The 19,823-nt window shown below is 44.6% G+C and overlaps 1 protein-coding gene across 3 annotated transcripts in view; it reads right to left on the bottom strand.

The window, feature by feature from the left end:
- ITGAE (integrin subunit alpha E) overlaps window positions 1–18,579 on the bottom strand; it is a 65,000-nt gene extending 46,421 nt beyond the window's left edge. For all 3 annotated transcript variants that reach the window (XM_036222577.1, XM_036222579.1, XM_036222578.1), the window contains exon 1: window positions 11,143–18,579. In XM_036222577.1, the coding sequence (XP_036078470.1) occupies window positions 11,143–11,176 (34 nt within the window). In that variant the 5' untranslated portion in view covers window positions 11,177–18,579. The remainder of the gene's footprint in view (window positions 1–11,142) is intronic.
- Between the last annotated feature and the right edge of the window lie 1,244 nt (window positions 18,580–19,823).

Here is a 19,823-nt window from a genome sequence, read left to right as displayed (position 1 = left end):
TTAAGCTTCCATCTCAAGAAGCTAAAAGAATAGCAAATCAAACCCAAAGAAATGACAGGAAGGAATAAAGATGTGAGCATGTATCAATCAAATAGAAAATGAATCTATAGTAGAGAAAACCAACAAAGCTAAAGTTTGTTTTTAAAAAAGATTAACAGAACTGATAAATCCTTAGCAAACTAAGAAAAGAGAGAATACACAAAATACCAATATGAATGAAAAAGAGGACATCAGAATAGATCTTAAAGCATTTAAGAAATAATAAGAGAACAGAATAAAGAAATTTTTGCCAGTAAGCTTGACAATTAAGTGAAATAGACAAATTCCTTGAAATAAAAATTGATCAAAATTGACCAAAAAAGTATAATCTGAATAATCTCATATAAAAAAAATTGAATCCATTATTAAAACCTTAGGAAGAACTCTAGGCCCAGATGGCTTCACTGGTGAACACTTTCAAACATTTGAAGCAGAAATACCGATCTTCCAAAAACTATTCCAGAGAATAGAAAATAAGAGCACACTTTCCAATAATTTTATGAGGTCAGAATAACATTGATATTAAAACCCAACAAGAGCAACACACGAAAGGAGAATTGATGATCTCTCTCTTGAACATAGATGTAAAAATCCTAAACAATATGCTAATAAATCAAACCCAGGGATATATAAAAAGCATAATACATTATAACCAAGTAAAGTTTATTTCAGGAATGCAAGGGTGGTTTGACATTGGAAAATAACATTAACAGGAAAGAAAATTATATGGTCATTATGATACATACATAAAAAGGCATTTGATAAACTCTAATACTGATTTGTGATTTTAAAAAATTATAGCAAACTAAGAATTACTATAATGTGATTGAGAATAGCCACAAAAAAAACATTTGACAAACATTGTTCTTACTGGTGAGTTATTGAAAGCTTTCCAAAATCAGGAATGGGACAGGAATGCCCATTCTCACCACTTCTATTCAACATTTTACTGGAAGTCTTAGAGCAGTAAGAAAAGAAAAAATTACAGAGCATAAAGATTTAAAAGGGAAAAATAAAACTATTACTTACAGATAACATGGTTAGGTAGATTGAAAAAGCCAACAGATCCACAGACAAATATTGAGAATTAATAAGTGCCTTGAGCAAGGTCACTGAATACAGAGACAATATACAAAGAACAGTTGTACTTTTATATACCATCGATGAGCAAATAAAGAATGAAAAATCTTAAAAGATGGTATTAACAAAAGACATAAAAAAAAAACAATGCCTAAGAAGAAATGTAACTAAACACATGCAAAACCTGAAACTATAAAAGATTGGGAATACTAAAGAATAGATCATGTTCATGAATTGGAAGACTCAGCATTGTTCTCAATTATCACTGTGCTGATCTACAGCTTCAATATAATCCCATTCAAAATCCTAGCAAATCATTTGGTGGGGGGATGTTAACAAGACAATTAAAAATTTTATATGAAAATACAGATTAAGAATAGCCAAGGTAGTCTTGAAGGAGAATAACAAACCTGTAGGATTTACACTATCATTTATCAAGACTTATTATAAAGTTATAGTTATTAAGACAGAATTAGATTGGCTCAAGGATAAAGAAATACATCGATGAAACAGAGGGCCCAGAAATGTATGGTCACCTGGTTTATGACAAAGGTGACAGTTTACAAACAGTGAGAAAAGAATGATCTTTCTAATAAGTGGCACTGGATCACTTGAATATCAACGTTGAAAAAAAAATCTCAATTCTTCTCTCACAAATAATCAACTAATGGATCGGAGATTTAAATGTGGATTTGGATGGACTGAATATCTAAAAGTGAAAAATAAAACAACGAAGATTTTAAAAGAAAACGAAAGACCTTGGTAGACCAATATTGATTAAATAGGACACAAAAAGACATTAAACATAAAGAAAACAATTGATAAACAGAACTCATTAAGCTTAAGAACTTCTGCTTATCAAAAGACATTATTAAGAGTGAAAAGGTAAGCCACAGTGTGAGAGAAGATATTTACAACACAAGTATCTGACAAAAGATTTATATTTGAATATGTAAAGTATTCCTACAGATCAATAATAAAAAGGCATATAAGCTAACAGGAAGAGAATAACCCCTAAAAGAGACTGTCAAAACTGCCAGTAATCATATGAGAAGGCACTCATTAGACTTCAGAGAAAGGCAAATTAAAACCGCCATGTGCTACCACTACACAACCACCAGAATGACTAAAATGAAAAAAACAAAAAACAAAAACAAAAACACACACACGCACAAAAAAAAAAAGAGTTAGCAATGGTGTGGAGCAACTAGAACTCTCAAATACTGCTGGGAATATAAATTGGTACATTTCCTTTAGAAAACCATCTGGTACGTCAACTAAAGCTGAGCATATGCATAACTTATAACCCAGTAATTCCATTCCTAGGCACATAACCAATAGAAATGTGTTCATGAAAAGACATGTATAAGAATGTTCAAAGCCTTACTATTCACGAAAACCCCAAACCAGAACAACCCAAATATCCACTAACAATAGAAAGGATAAATAAATTGTGGTATATTCACCAATGGAATATTCTACAGCAATGAAAATAACCTATGACAAAATGGATGGATCTCATCAACACAATGTTGAGGGAAAGCCACCAGGAACAAAATAGAACACACTGTATAATTCCATTTTTACAAAGTTCGAAACAAACAAGCTACTCTATGGTATTAGAATCGGGAGAGGGGGTAAGGTAATGACTGGAGGGGACCATAGAGGGTATTTATGGGATGTTGGAAATGTTCCATTTCTTGAAATGGGTACCAGTGATGTGGATTTGACTTAATTGGAAAATTCACTGACCTGAATTCGTCCATTTTTTTGTGTATTTTGTACTTCAAAAAAAAGTTTGCCCCATCCAATTACAAGGGTTTGAAACACACTGGATATATAAAAGCCCTATGAGTTCATAATGCTATTTAAGACAGTGAGACAAACAAAAGAAATCAAAGTACTACATTGGTCACCATTGTAAGTAATGAGGACACCATCTCCTTATTCTGAAAACCGATTATTAAAAGGAAAGTATCAAGTAATTTTCATGCCTTTTCTATATGAACTGCATTTTAAGGTCACCGAAGAGTACTAGTTGATGAGAACAAGTTCTTTATAGAAGAATTATTACTAATAAATGGAAGGAATAACCATCACAAAACCACAACTTTGCAAGCCATTATATAATAATTAATTCAGGCCACGATCATCACTGGATGAGATTACTAGGTGAAAGTTTGGTAGAACACTTTACAATTAGGTTGACATCTGCTATAAGAGAGACGCCTGTGGTCCTGGCAGGATGTCTTGGAGCAACAAGAACATCGGAAGTAGACGTGGACTTGCACACCACGACACATTGCAGGGAGGGCGCACACGCCTGACCGATTCCGAGACTTCTTGCTCTAGGGACTAGAAAAAGATACTTAAGAGGAGATAGCTGAGAACACGGAGGTGGCTTTGAGGCTGAAACTGAGAGTTAGCTGTAGCTTGTATCCAGCTTGTGTCCGCTGACCTTAGAGTAACTATTATTTAATTACAAAGCCAGCATTGTCGTAAAACTTAATAAAAGGCCCTGGAGATAAGGAGTTGGGGTGCTAGCATTGCCAATCCGCCTCTCCTTTATCCATTAAGTTACACATTTGCAGACTCCGTCTCTTCTTCCAAACCGTCTCCGCAACAACATCCTCTGAGCTCACAAGATAAACTTAGTATTATCAAGAGTGGGTCCCAGGCATTCATGCCTCTTAGTGTACCTAGGAGGGACACAGAGGCCCAAGACGGTATTTCTAAGCTCCCAAGGGACACCTATGCTCTTGGTCATCAGACCACATTTTAAGCAGCAAGTGTGTAAAATATTTTGGTAAAGGAAACAAAAAAGGGGAGTGAGATAAACCCAGGAAGTCTGGCAAAATACTCAGAATTGTTGAGAGTATGCTTGCCAAAAAATGTTTAACCTGAATTTAATGGAGCCATTAACACGAACTTCCAGGTTTCAGGAAATTTGGAGGCTAGAAGAATAATTACACCAAGAGGAAGCAAACACACAAATTCTGGATAAAATAGTCTATAAGACAAGTAAGTGTCCAAGCTCTGCAATAAAGCAGACTTGAAAAAGGCCCGCAAGCCAAAAGATGGACGAGGGGGCCACTCCAGACAGAGAGGCACAGCTATTAAATGTAATATGTGAACCTCGTTTTCACCTTGATTTGAACAAACTAACTCAGTTAAAAAGAGACATTTCAAGACAGTCAGGAAGATCTGAATATGGTTCAGGTATTAAATGATAGCGAAAAATTATTGTCAATTTTGTTAGGTGATAAAAACATTGCAGCTTTGTGAGAAAACGTCCACATACTTCAGAAATGAGTACTGAAGTATTTAGGGGTGAAATGACATGAGTTTGAGATTTGTTTTAAAACAATACTGAAAATACAGCTTCCAATTCGATAGGTCAGGAAGTGGGACTTCTGAGTAACGCCACACTGCAGGTCCCCAGACCAAATTTTGAGCAGCAAGGCTTTTAAATGCTTCGGCAAGGGAAACAGATGGAGACCGTAAAAGAAATACAGTAGCTTGGTAAAATCTTGATAACGGTGTTATCTGGGTAATGGGTACATTGGTTTCGTTGTCGTTATTTTGTTCACTTTTGTACACGCGTGAAATTTTGTTATTAAAAACGACCTTCGAAGGGCTCCGGAAGGGGCTGGGGTGCGAGAAGCCTCCGAGGGCAGCTTCTCCTCTCTCCTCTCTCCGTCCCCAGCGCCTCCCCCTGAGCCGGCACGAAGTGGGCATCAGCGCCCTACGCCTTCCCCTTTACACGTCCGCCTTGCCGAGAACGATTTGTGGTGACTCATAAAAATACACAATACACTAAGATAAAACTTGTTTTAAAATGAAAAGAAGGAAAATAATAGTTCGAAAAAGAGGGGAGAGAAAGGAGGGGTACGATTAAACCAGGAAGGAGGCTAAAAGCTAACCTGTATCCCCACAAGTGCTAGCACTTTCTACGAGGGGTCCCACTTTGTCTCTGAACACAGCACTGGCACACAGGTGCTGACTGACATTATTTGTCAAATAAATGCATAAATAAGTGAACTTTCTTGGAGCCTGAATAAGGTTGAAAACATTCACTTGTATCATTTACGGCATCCACAAAATATGGGAGAAAAACCTAAAAACTATTCTCGTGAAGCAGAAAAAGACAGAAAACAAGAAAAAATTTCCCCGAGGGTACTCTTAGCAAGAACGCTGAATGAATGGGGACAGGATAAGGTAAAAAAACAAACAAACAAATGAACAAAGAGTGAACGAACAAATCTGTCACCCCATTTTCCCTGAACTGTTTGTTATTTGTGTCCTCCCACCATTGCTCCAAAGTGGAATGCAGAAAGTGTAACCAGCCCATGAGCTCTTCTGTTTGGAGGCCATGCATCCCTTTGTGAATCTGACGAAAGCATCGGAACCCTCTCTAAGACCTTCGAGTGCACTTTTCCACAAATCTTAGCTGTCTCTGTTTTGAGGCTGTCTCCTTCACTGTGCATCTCCACCCAGAGGTCTTCCTGACCTCCGGACCCCACTTGGCCACTCTGTACCCCCACAAGCCTTTTCTCACAATCTGGAATTACCTTGCTCATCTCCTGTTTTCCTTATTGCCTGTGACTATGCCCCCACCACCAAGGAGTCCCCAAGGGCAAAGACTGTGTCGGCACAGGGCTAGGGACTGCGGCCTACACCAAATGGGTGAAGGGGACTCACAGAACCCCTGTGAGTCATTCATGGACACTCAAGGGCTCCAGACTGAGACCCCAAGTGGCGAAGGGGGAGCACCGTCCTATCCTCCATGAACACAGTTTAGATAAAGGAAGTTCACAGAGAGTTTGGACTCAGGTTCCTTGGCCCATGTCATGCCAAGCCCTGTGCTTCTTGGTCAGCCAGACTGGGTAAGAGTGGATGTCAGCAAATTGACTAGGAGAGAACTAAAAAGTGAGAACTACTAGTTTCTGACAAGGGGTGATTAGAAGGCCTTTTACTCTTTTTACTGTTTCTATAACTTAGACAGGATTAAAAGCCCCTGAGATAAGTCTGGCCTCCTCACCTGGGCATCTGTGGCACCTCCTTGCCCAGCCCAATGTCCCCTTCTGCCAGGTCTGCTCCCCAGCTACATCTAGCTCCTCTACTCCCTAAATGCCTTTTGCATACTTCCCACCGCAGGACCTTTGCACAAGCCATTCCCTCTGCTCAGCACGCCTTCCTCACTGCTCTCCTACCTCTGCCCTATCCTGCTCAGGCCCTGCTCAGGCACTCTCTGCCCCAGGAGCCAACCTAAATTCTCAGCCAGAGTAACTCGCTGGTCCCCGTGCCACCTCAGCATCCTGCGGTGTCTCTGTCTGGCTATGACTAAATCCTGTCTGGGTCAGGGTAATCTGTGATTAAGTCCGTTTCCCCCAAAATGTGCCGTGCTCTGAGTCATCGAGGACAGCTCCGCCCCACCACTACCGCAAAGCCCAGCTCAGCACAGAGCCAGGCCCAGAGCGCCATGGAAATGTCAGAGTGCGCCAGATTCTTGTTCCCCACCCCACCCCACCCCACCCCACCCCATTTTCACTTTGTTCAGCTGAAGGATCTTGGTGCAAGATCCCTGAGGAATGGAAAAGGGGAGGAGATGAGCAGAGATACAACCACAGCTACCCTCCCAGAGCACCTGCTGTCTTCCAGGCACCGTGCGGGGTGCTGAGGCTCAGAGAGGTGGAGTCATTTGGTTGTGGACCATTGTAAATTGAATATTTGTGTCTGGGGCCCAAGTCTGCCTGATTCCAAAGCCTTAGTAAAAGCTTGAGGGGTTGATTCCCAGAAAGCAGGGGCACAAATGGCCCCCAGAAGCTGGGCACCGCTCCTGCGGGGCACAGCTCCCGTTGTGCTAGCAGCTCACTGAGCCCGGGCAGGACTCTACTGTAGAGCGCTGGTAATTAGGTCAGCGAGAACCTCCTCTGGAGGCAGAGTGGCTCGAGAACCTGTGTGGAGCGGGTCGCTGGATTTGCTGAGTTTTTCCAGTTGTCAGCCACCAAACCCTTGGCGTCTGGGGTCTGCCAGGGGTGAGGTCTCCCTTTGCTGGAGCAGACTCCCTCCAGGCCCCTGACATTAACCTTTGCTTGCTCTGTCCCTAGATAGGGTAACCCCTTCCCTTCTGACCTCCCACCGAGACTCAGAAAATAGCATGGGCCCCAGAGGCAGACGGTGCTGAGTTTAAATCCTTGCTTTGCCACACAATCACTGAAGGATCTCAGGCTTGTCACCTCACCTCAGTTTCCCCACCTGCGATGTGGGGCTGTGCAGATCAGATGGGACAATGCCCTGCCAAGCATCTGACACGCTAGAGGCTCAGCGTGTGGGTGTTAATGTTAAAGTGTTGTAACCACAAGGGAGGGTCTGTCACGTTCTCTCTGACAGCCTTGCCCTCTGTCTCAAGCCCCCCACACAGGCTGTCAGACATGAGAGCCCAGCTAAGGCGGTATCTGTCACCACACTACCCACAGGGCTGCCTCCCCCAAGATGTTCCCAGCCACATGGGCCTGCTGAGTCAGACTAAGACCCTCCCTCCATCCTGTCAGCCACCACTGTCTGCCCCCTGAACCCCGTATCTCCTCTACCACACTGGGCATTTCAAATACACATTCTCACGGCATTTTTTTTCTGCTTTAGCAAACCAAAGCCCAGGAGGCATAGATTGCCAAATTTATACAAGGGGACATCTGTAGACCTGGGACTAGATTCAGGTGTCCTGATGCCCAGGCCAGAGCACCCAGCAAGGCCTTGGGGGAGATTGTGCCTCAGAGGTGTCTGTAGAGCACCCGTCCCAAGGAGCGGCTCGCCCTTGGCCCACCCACCTCAGTCTTTCCCAGGGGAGCCTCAGCATCTCAGCCCCCAAACTCACCCTCTCTCACCTTTCACAGTCTACCAAACAGCAATGGACAACAGGTCTTGAGCGCTGTGTGCCTGGCCCTGCGCTAAGCGCTTGTGGGATTTCTGATTTTCCTCCTAAATATTTTTCATGAGTACACCCCCCTCCTCACGCTCCCCTGCTGCAGCACCTCTGGACTGGGCATGGCAGCAGCTTCCTCACTGGCCTCTCTGCCTCCCCTTTCCCCAGGACTCCACCTTCCACGTAACACACAAGTCTCTCTGCCACTGCCCCACTGGACACCTGCTGTGGCTTCTGACTGCCCTCAGGGTGAGGTCCAAGCTCCCTCGGACTGGCACTCTGGGCCTCTCCAGCCTGGCCACCCTCATGCTCCCCCCATACACGCCCTACGACGCATCTCCCAGAGAAGGTTGGAGAGACGGGTTCCCACGAGGCCTGCATTCCCCACCTGGCTTGCCCACAAACTGCACTTAGAGAAGTGCAATTACTTCTGACTAAAATGCCCTTTCCCCCTCCCCCAGGTGTGAGGCCTGAAGCGTCCTCGACAGGGCCTTCCAGAAGGGTCATTGTGTGTGGGTGGGTAGATGGCCTTTCTTTTCACACAGGGGCACCCGTACCAGGAAGGTGTTGCCCTCACCCCCGGGGCCCAGCACGTCCTGGTTGTAGGGGGACAGCAACATCAGAGCAGCCTTCTGCCCCTACTCAAACCTCACCCTGCACTTTCCTAGACAGATTCCTCACACCCCACGTCTTGGTCCACACTCTTTCTCCTGCAGAGAAAGCCCCACCCCTGTACACCCTCTGTACTTACCGAAGACCTTCCCCCTCCTCAGGGCCACACTACAGTCCCCACCCACCAGTGACCAAGCTTTTCTATCGCACACTTGCACATAAGTCTGGAGTTGTGCCCCAGGCAGAGGCAGGCCTCCCCCCACCCCCGACAACCCCCAGCTTCCAGCAGGGCCTAGCAGGACCCCAAGCTTCAGCCGGAAGGCTGCATGACAACAGAGCAGACCCTGAACTCTGGCTCCTTCACCTCTGTAAGGTTTTGCAGGCTGATAGCAGAGTTCCCTTCTTGGCACAAGGGATGTAGACTCAACCTCTGACTTCAAGAGAAGTGAGTGGCTCTGATCACAGAATGAGCCAGGGGTGAAGACTGACCTCAGGACAGCAGGCCATTGGACAGCAGGGTGAGATGGGCCTAGAGGTGGGGAGGAGGTGGGCAGCTTCAGGGTTTCAGTGTTATCTGCGTATCTGTGCCTGACTGAAAACCTCCCGCAGACAATTGATGTTATCTGCTCCCACAGATGAGAAGTGGACATGACCACAGAGGGTGGACTGGGAAAGGTGAAAGATCTAGGTCAAGCCAGGAACAGTTCTGGATTCTCCTTAGTCTAGGGAGGCCACACCAGGCACAGGATTCAGGGTCCTGGGCCTGGGGTCACAGTCTGAGTTCCTCCTACTCTTCCTGGCACCTCCTTGTCACTTTCTGACTCCCCAGTCTTCATGACTCAGTGCTAGTATTAATCTCCTACAGGAAGCACTCCAGGATTGGTCCATCCCTGCCTTAAGACCTCACAGCTGGGAACAGAACTGTCATTTCATTTCTCTCACCCAGACTGGAACCGCCGGGGCCTGCTCGCACACCCTTCCCATAACTTAGCCAAGTTGTAAGCTAAGTGATTTCATTGCAAGCCCTCTCCGTGTTGCTCTCTGCTGTCCATCTGCTTGAGAAGTGCCTAGCCTCAGAAAGGGAGTTGATAAATGTCATCTGGATTGACATTTCCAAGAAAGGTGCTGAAGTGATGGCCGGTCGTTCGAGTCCACAAGAGACAAACAAGCAGGAGCCCAGTGATGCCAGGGTGAGTAACCTAGGCCAGGTGGTATATTCTAGAGCCGGGAGGCAGGACGGAGGCCTAGCAGGAGCACTATTTTTATTAATACTTGCTTGTAACCCTGGACAGTCACTGCCCTTCTCTGGGCCTCAGTCGCCTCCTCCATACTTGGAGGGGGTGGACCAGAGTCTAAGCATTTTCTCCAAGCATTCTTGGTGACAGGGGATCACAGCCATAAGTCATAAAAGGCTCGAGACTCTCTCTATACCCCATGTGTCACTGAAAGTAATGTCTAAACTGTAAAATAAGGAAAGTTCAACCAAGTTCTGACATTTCTACGATGACTATTTTGATGTTTTTGAAATATTATATACTGTGTCCCCAAATATATGCTTCGCTGGTACTCTGCCCCATGGTGGATGCTAACCCTGAGTCTCTTTCCAGCATGGACTTAGCACTCAGTCTGGTGCTTACCTGCTGACTCTGGCCCATCCTTCATGAACTCAGTCCCCCAGGAGCCATGAAACTACTTCTACCTGATGTCCATCTCATTCTTGTCAAGCTTCTGACCAGAGCAGGAGATCCCAGAAAGCCTGCCCAGATCACTAAGCAGGACCACCTGGGCCTCAGGGTGATCTGAGCAGTCTCCAGGGGCTGGTTGACCATGCTCAAACCCATCTCTGGGAAGTCGTGGGCAGGTGCAGGCTCAGGGCTTGGCTTGTCCAAGTGGCTTCCATGTGAAGCCAGAATGGAAACCCCTGGGAAGTGAGAAAAGGAAGTGTCCCTCTCCCCTCATACACAGATTCTTATACTGGAACCAACATCAGGAACAGGAAGAAGGCTCCCCGAATGCCTTCACCCTCTACCGCACAGACGCACGCTCCCACAGTCCTTTGTCAACGCTCACATTCTCACAGGGTCCTCACCTTCAGCAGCTGAACACCTGGTCTGTAGAAGGGTGCTCTGCTCGGGGAAAGGGATGGGCATTGTTAGCCTCCACTCTGAGACTAAACTCGGCACAGACCTGACCTGCCCAGAGTGGGTGCCGTTGGGAGAGGGCTCAGGGTGAGGAGGGGAGGCTGGCTAGAGAAGAAACAGGGTGGGAGAGCTTTGGAGTCCAAAGCCACAGGATGTCAGCAGTGTCCAGAGCCTGAGAGACCCTTCTGAGGAAGCCTGGGGATCTGACCCACCCAGCAGGCGCATCTCCCTGGGGACATTCCCACATTTTCTATGCCCTATCAGACAGACAGGCAGGCAGACAGACAGACAAGGCTGCACTGATGGCATGGCAGCCCCTCAAGGCAGAGGGTGAGGCTGACTTACTGGTCACGCAGAGCAGAGTGTGGAAGAGCCACATCCTAGCTGGAGCAGAGACAGCGACTTGCGCCCCCGGCCTGCTCAGCTTCACTTCTCGGCTGGGGCGCCAGGAGGCGGGGACAGAAGCACATACATAGGCAAGGACCCACAAACAGACAGGCACTTTCAAGAAGACACAGACGCTCCCACTTGTACACAGCTAGCTGCACGGCTTCCTCAACAGTTGCAGGCTGGGTCCTAGGAGCTTGGAGATCCCTGTCAGCCTTGTCCATCACCCACACTTTCGTGGAACTGTGAGTTAAGGTGTGGACCAGGAGCACAACTCTGGGTGTCCTTGGGGAGAGGTGGGGGGAGCAGTGTGAATCCGATGTTTATCACCCATTTGAGTCCCAGGCCCTGCCCCGGAACCCACCACCGGACACCGCAGCCCAGCGGCCAGTTGCCTCAGCAGTGAGAATGGGTCTCCCTTCTCACAGAAAATGCTCCACAGCCAGAAACTAGGCTGCCGCACCAGGCCCCAAACTCGGCCCTACACTCAAGGCTTTGAGGCAGTGGGGGACCAGGTGGATGGGAAGATCCAGAGCGTTGCCCGAAATCACTGCCTCAGTTCAGCTTTGGCTGCATTCTCTTTAAAACCTGGCTCCAGCACCATGACGCCAGAACTAATTTAACAGAACGGAAGAGGAAAAATTCCATAAATCTTTCGGCATACCTCTGATCCTGATACCTCTGTAGACTGCCACGTCTCCAGCCATATTTAAACGCTTACTTCACGATGTCAAACTTTCCCTGTGTGACCAAGTCTATTGCAGAAGGACGTTTCTCTCATACCCCTGGCATCCCAGATTGTCGAAGTGCAGAGCGGTGCTCACAGGACTCTGTAATCATGTTCTAGATCTACGCTGTCCAACATGGTATGTATGGTAGCCACGAACCACAGGTGGCACTGAGCCCTTCAAATGTCACCCGTGCAACTGAGAAACTGAATTTTAAATTTTATTTAACTTTAATTAATTTACATTTAAAAAGGCAGGGGACTCTGCCTCTCACAGGAATGTCTTCGTCTCCAAGGAGAGCACTTTGAAGTGTTAACGTAAGTGTTAAAACACAGGGGACAATGGTATTGACTTAATGACTAGATGAAAATCAACTTTATTTTGTTTCTCACATGAAAAGTTTGCTTGACCAGAGTTTTGTAAAGACGACTTAAAACATTTTTGCATTGTCTACTTTGATCTAACAAAATACTTACAACTAGTAAGAGAGTGCCCTGACGTTACATGGGTGTTTGAATAGATTACAAGTCACCATTTTTCACACTGTACACCATCCAACGGAGAAGTTAAACAACTTGAAAAAGTGAAGCTCCAGGTCTGATGATTTGCCTCTCAGATCATGATGACATGTCGGCTTACCATTGTCACAGGCTAGAGTCCTGGACTATATCTTCTCCTTACTCCAGGGCTCAGTGACTCTTCCCCATACCCATTCAGGGTGTCAGGGGCACTTGGGAGAGCCACAGGGTCTCTTCTCCCCAACCACTGTCCCAGAGAAATAAGAGAGTAGCCGCAAGCCACAGGGCAGATCAGCAGGACAGTCGAGAACCCAGTACTATTGCTCCCCCAAGATTTTTGAGAGACGCAGGACTTCGCGTTTGGAGTGTGAACTTCAGGACACCTCAGGAGGCCAGGCGAAGTTGATGACTGGATGCTGGACTGGGCGCATGGCCATTTTTTGCATTTTTGGAGATGTCTACAATGAGGACATATCCTGCATCCATCTAAGATGTATTTATCCAAGCTTGTTGATGCCAGCAGACCCCTAATCACAAGCACATATGGGGGCCCGTCAAGCCCATCTGACAGTAACTGCTGTCCCCACAAACCCAAACTTAAGGTCCCAAGGGCCAGCCTGTACTATGCACAAAGTTGGGGTGTTCAGCAAGTACACACACATCCAAAAGTAGTATGAAAATGACTTCCAAACTTTTTACTTTAAACAAATGTTAAAGTACTCAAGGAATATTCTACAATATAACCAGACTGAATTCTTCAAAAACATTAATATCATAAAAGACAAAGAAAGGCTAAAGAATTGTTCCAGATTAAAGGAAACTAAATGTAGTGCATGATCCTGGATTGGATCCTAGACCAGGAAAATGAAATGCTTTAAAAAACATTATTGGCTCAGCAAAATATAATACCATTCCTGGGAATGGTAACCAGAAATTTAAGAGTCTGGTAATGGCCAGAAAGATAAGAGGTGAATAGTATGATTGTGCAGAGTTACATAGAGGGCATCAACTCCAGCTGGTATTTATTTTCATTAAAAAGAGGGGGAAAAGTAAATTAATAAGGTTAAGGTATAATAAACTTTAATTTGGGGAAAAAACATTATTAGGACAGTTCGCAAAACTGATACATGAACTACAGATTAGATACTACTGTACTAATTATATAATATATAATTATATAATATATAAAATATTATATAAAATTAATATTATGCATTTCCTGAATTTGATAACTATGAGAGAATGTCCTTGATCTTAAGAAAGGTATACTAAAATATTTAGGGGGTAAGGGACATGACATAAGCAAGTAATTCTCAAATAGTTCATGGTTCAGAGAGGGAGGGAAAGGAGGAAGGAGGGAGGGGAGAAAGGAAAGAATAAAAGGTAGCAAAGTGTTCTTTATTCTACCATTAAAACTGTTCTGTGATTTGAAAATAAAAGGTTTTAAGTTATAAGATGGAAGACTCACAGTTCAGCATGAAGTAAAAGGACTAAATGCTTTGTCTTGAGTGAATCAAAAGCATTCATTAGTGGATGGGGTGTGTGTGTGTGTGTGTGTGTGTGTGTGTGTGTGTGGTGGCGGGTGAGGGGGGGGGCTTGTTCCCACAGCCTGGCCTCATAGCCTCCAGACCAGGAAACGTTTCTACCTATTCACTTGCCTTCCCAGTCCTAGGAAACTGGGAAGAGGGACTTTCAAGGAATGTGGATGTTACTGAGACTATATAGACAATAGAGAGGACAGAGTTGACTGAAGAGCTGTAGTAATCACTACCACTGAGTGTGCACTCAGGAGGGAGTGAGTGCCAGACTTAGTGCAAAGGGCCTTCCATGCAAGCCCTCGTCTGATCTACACAGCCACTCTACTGGGTTATCCCTATTTCACGGATGGGGAAGCTGGCTCAGAGAGAGTGGTTAAGTAATTTGCCCAAGGCCATATGGCTAGTTAGTGGCAGAGCTGGAACTCAAATAGGTCTGTCTCCTCCAGAACCAGGACTCTGAACTACTACAAACCCTACTGCCTTCAGACCCATGGGTCTAAATCTTTCTCAGTTCATGAGCTATTAAAAAGCAGGGACCTCATTCCACAAATATATACTAGGAAGCTTGCATTACTGGGTGCTGTGGACTGAACTGTGTGGCCCCCCCCCCCCAATATGTTAAAGCTATAATCCCCAATTTGACTATATTTGGAGATAGGGCCTTTAGGGGATAATTAAAGGTCATAAAAGTAGGGCCCTCACCCAAGAGGCTTGGTAATCTTAGCAAAGGAAGAGATCCCTCTTTCTATGTACATGCACCAAGGAAAGGCCACATGAAGACACGGTGAGAAGATGGCTGTTTGCAAGGCAGGAAGAAAGGTCTCAGCAGAACCCTATTGTGCTGATATCCTGATCTTGGACTTTCAGCCTCCAGACTGTGAGAAAATAAATTTCTGTTGTTCAAGTCACCCAGTCAAATGGTAGCCCAAGCTAACACACTGAGCTACCTCTTAAAAAATAAAACACTGAATGGGTGTGGTGTGTGTGTGTTGTAGAAGGGGAGCTTAGTGGGGAGGGAGCTAAGGAGAGGATCTTCTTATCCTTTCATAAGGATAAGAAGGCTGGGGGAGGTGTCACACTTGTCATGGAACCAAGGGTCTGAGGGCGTAGGCCTCCTGCTTTCCCCCACTCCCTTCCTAGGTTCAGCTTAGTGCTGATGCTCTGTGGGAAAGTACAGCAAAGATCCTAGAACTCACATTAGCACTAAAAGGAAATTACAGATCATTCCAGTCGAGCCCTTCATTTGATAGGGAACTTGAGTTCCGGAGAGGTGAAGGGACTTGCTCAATCTTTTCCTGTTTGTATGCGAGAAAGAGTGAATTCCCAGGGCTCCCACCCCAACAACCATCCTGTCTGAGCCTTCTCAAAAGACACTCTACCTGAGCTAAAAGTGTTTGTTTCCTGATTACAGGCCCAATGAGGAACCTCTTACCAATGACAAGAAGGGACACATCGCAGGATTAAAAACACAACAACCCCAGCCAGGAAGGGACAGAAAAGTCATACTTCCTCTCCTGCCAATTGTGTGGGTCTTGCCCTCACTAACCTACACTGTTCAGGGGTGAGGGTGACAATCTGAGTAACACAAGTCTTTATCACCAAAGAATTCCAGGGCCTCTAGAATCACTTAAACAAAAACAAATAAGAACTCCAGGGCAGGTCACTGACTTTGGTAGATTAAATACTACCCATACTATAAGTTTTACTTATAGCCCAGAAAAATCCCACTTCTGTGCTTCATAACTATTTGAAATAGGCTTTTGAACCGCGTTTCCCTAATTGCTCCAAGGAACATTGGAGCTCTGTGGAATGTCCATAAATTTCATTTTTAAAAAAAAGCTACAGTATTTCTTCCTAAGATTTATTTTAGAAACATGTAAAGAAAATTCTACGTTATTGGTGGTCAGATTACACAGCAACAATCTGCCCTGAAGCAGGTGTGCTACTTTCAGGATTATATATAAAAAAAAACATTCTGTCCTTTTAGTTCTTAAAAAAGTGGCTTAATTTCTAATTTATTTCTTATTATATAAGGTTTAAAAGCAAATAAGTATACATCAAACTTCTTTCTGCAGTAATTAATTAAGCTGCGAAGCCACAATTTGCTGATAACTTTAATCTAAATTGCCTGTTAGCATTTCATCTTAACTTTAAGAAGGCTCCATGTGAGTTGGAATGCTGCTTTAGGCAAAAGAGCTGCTGCCGGAAAAAGTTGTTTCTTTTCTCCTTTTTTGGACTGCCCTTACTTTCCTTACCAACAAGGCCAGAGGCTAAGAACTGGCCCAGCAGTCCCTCATTCGGGCCTCTCATCCACCTGCCAGCTACCTTCCCTGCTCTCCTGGAGTAGATGAAGCATTCTAAAACTATTCTGAACTATCTACATGATTCTCTAGTAAATTCTTTATAGAGCTAAGTAAGCTTTAGCTCAGATATGGCCAGATCACCAAAATTTGAATTTTACTGAGGTCCAATTAATGAGATTTTTTTTCTTATATAAGTACAGTGTATGCACTTCTGATTTATCTTCCTCTTTTTGAATCTGGTGGTCTTAGCTAGAAGTAGACTAGTCTACAGACAAAGTGCCAGAGCCAGGTTGAGTTATCACAATTCATTCATTTACCAAACACTTTTTAAACACCATTTACTCTGGACTGGTGTGGTGCAAGGAGAGAGAAATAACATGAAGACACCTGCTCATTAGAAGCTCACAGGCTGGTAGGGAAAATAAAAGAGGAAAACAAAGTGTTATATGTACAAGGCAGGAAAAAAAGGACAAGCAGGTAAGAAAACCCCAGGGCCTCAGAGGATAGAGCTGCTCCTGCAGCTGGGGGATTTATATATTCATTGCAAGTCTATGGGGGACCTGCCAGGTGCCATGCACATGGCTCTAGGGCTGGAGAAACCCCAGGAACAAGCCAGATATGGTCCCTGCTCTCGCAGAGCTTACAGTCTAGCAAAAAGACCAAGTAGAAATAGGGAATTACAATCCAGTGTAAAGATGTGCTGGCTTGGGAGACTAGAGATTGGGAATCATACATACACTTCACTTAGGCTAACACAATGGTATCTGTCTCGGAAAAAAGACAAGAAAAAAGAAAAAACAATTTTAAGTCATTTGGGCCATTCCAAATGCCCTTCCACTCACTGAAGAGGTAGGCGGGGGGACTGGAGGAGAGCTCGAGCCTCTGCCGCTCTTGTGCCCATCTCAGTTCCCAAGAGCCTCTTCAAAAGTCAGCTTCTCTCTATAAGGCCAGGTGGGCACTAGGCTAATCGGGGGGATCACTCTGTAAATTATATAAGTGTATAATCACTATGCTGTACACGTGAAACTAATATAAAATGATATTGAATGTCAACTCTAATTGAAAAACAAAAATTAAAATAATAAAGTTTCTTTTTTAAAGTGAGCTTCTCACCTGTGATTCCAACAGCTAAAAATAAGATTTTTACATAACACAGTCCAAATAATTGCAGACCAACCACTTTACCTGGTGCTCAACCAAAGAAACTGTGATCTGTTCCCACATGGGCAGGAACCAAATGTACTCACGATGGACCTCATGATGCTGGTCTTCGATATGGCACTCTCTTCAGGGCTTCCTAGAGGAATTTCGATTAATTTTTATCTTAGCTGTGACTTTATACTCTAACCTTGGAGTGAACTGAGACTCCTTATATGACAGTACCATGGGAAACAAAGCCAGGGCCATAACCTGGCTCTGGAAGTTGGGGGTAGCCTTATGGATGGGTCTCTAAGTCCTTGAGGATGAGGTAAAAGAGATGGCAAGGCAGGAGGGGGAGATGAACAGTATAGTGTGTCACTGAGAGGGAGAAGACTGAGCAGGCTGGAAGGCTGGTGTGATCAAGATGGGTCCAGAGAACCAGTGAGCAGATGGCAGGTGGGAATAAGGTGAAGAGGCGCGAAATACTGCCAGAGGCTTGCGAGCTATCAAAGGAGTTTGGAATTTATTCCAAGGACAATGGTGAAGCTTTGGAAATGTTTTAAGCAAAGAAATAACAAATAATTTTCTTAAGAAAGTTCATCCTGAAGCACATGAAAAGCGCTGATGATGCCCCAAATCATTAGTCATCAGAGAATAGTAACTCAAAACCACGAGATACCAATTCATATCAGAAAATAACAAGAGTTGAAGAGGATGTAGAAAAATTGGAAACCTCATACATTGCTGGGATGAAATGAAAAATGATGTAACCCCTTGGCAGAACAGTCTGGCAGTTCTTCAAAAGGCTAAAGACAGAGTTACAAAGTGACCCAGCAGTTCCACTCCTGAGTATACAACCCAAGAGTGATGAAAATATATATCCACATAAACATTTGTACATAAATGTTTATACTAGCATTATTCATAATAGTGAAATAACCCAAATCTCCACTGACAGGTGAATTAGATAAAGTGTGGTAAAGCCACAAAGTGGAATATTATTTAGCAATAGAAAGAAATGAAGTACTGATACGTGCTACAATGAAGAGCCTTGAAAATACATTTAGTGACAAGGAGCCAGTCACAAATATCCACAAAGCATATGATTCAATTTATAGTAAATGTTCAGAATAAGCAAATTCAGAGACAGAAATAGTAGTTATTGCGGGGGGGGGGGGGGACGGGGCGGGGGGAAAGAATGAGGAATGACTGCTAATGGGTACAGAGTTTCTTTTTAGTGATGAAAATATTCTAAAACTGATTATGGTGATGGTTGCACTTCTCTGTGAATATACTAAAAGCCACTGACGTGTATACTTTAAATGAGTGAATTGTATCCTATACAAATTATATCTCAGTAAAGCTACTAACAATAAGAGTTCATGCTGGCTGCAGTGTGCAGAACAGAGATGTGGCAGATGGACCAATGAAGAGGCTGCTACAGGGATGGAACAGAAGACAGTGGTTGAACTAAGGGGAGAGATTTATGGGGATCAGACTAGAGGCCAGGTGAGGACAGTTTACATCTTGTGGCAGGCTCCACAAGTTCTCCTGGGCAGCTGGTACCTCACCCAAGAGGTACAGTGGGAAACAGAAATGAGGTATCTAATTATTATCAAGCAGCAAAAAACATATATAAAATTTTATACAGGAAAGACTAAGATGAATGCAGAAAAGTGCGTAGCCCTGCTGCCCATATCCATGAAGAGCGCCCAGGGTAAAAGTTCACTGAGCTGTTGGCCAGGGTATTGTCCTGACTGTCCATTCTCACTCTCAAACTCCAAAGAAAGGGCCTAGGCATTCAGTGCACGCATAAGATGTTGCAAGATCTGAGTATTAAGCATAAGCTGGAGAGCAAGAGAGGCTAAGGCAAATAACTTTCAGAAATTAACTTAAAAATATTTCAAGATACTTGTCTGAGTTCTGCATGTTTATGAGAATTGCCAGATTGCTGAAGTGGGCATTTTTCTTGGATAGATCAAAGGCTCAGTTTTCATTACATACCACTACCCTTCCAGAAAGTCTTCCCTGATCTTTAGCAGGAGACTGGTGAGAGCTAAAAGGCCAAGGGACAGACGGGCCTGAACTACTGCTAGGAAAGAGTCATGACTGGAAAACACAAAGTCTAAGAGGGGGCATTTTCTGAACACTGCAGAGACCATGTTGGTTGCGACCCTGACCATAAAAACTGCTTTGTCCCACCCAGAGACTACAAAGGGATGGGGGTAAGCCCCGACCACAAGTTCATGCACACCCTCAGTTGTCTCCATATGAACTTAACCAAAAGGCCGAGAAGCCCTCAGTTGTCTCCTTGACCCTGCCCCCACTTGCAACAGAAACCAGTGCTGGCCAGCTCACTGTGGCCATAGCTGTGGGAAAGAGTCAAACACCACTGAGATGCACCAACAAAGC

This window comes from Rousettus aegyptiacus, unplaced genomic scaffold (assembly GCF_014176215.1).
Source record: "Rousettus aegyptiacus isolate mRouAeg1 unplaced genomic scaffold, mRouAeg1.p scaffold_m13_p_6, whole genome shotgun sequence".
Lineage (NCBI taxonomy): Eukaryota > Metazoa > Chordata > Mammalia > Chiroptera > Pteropodidae > Rousettus > Rousettus aegyptiacus.
This window is presented reverse-complemented; position numbering and strand designations above follow the sequence as displayed.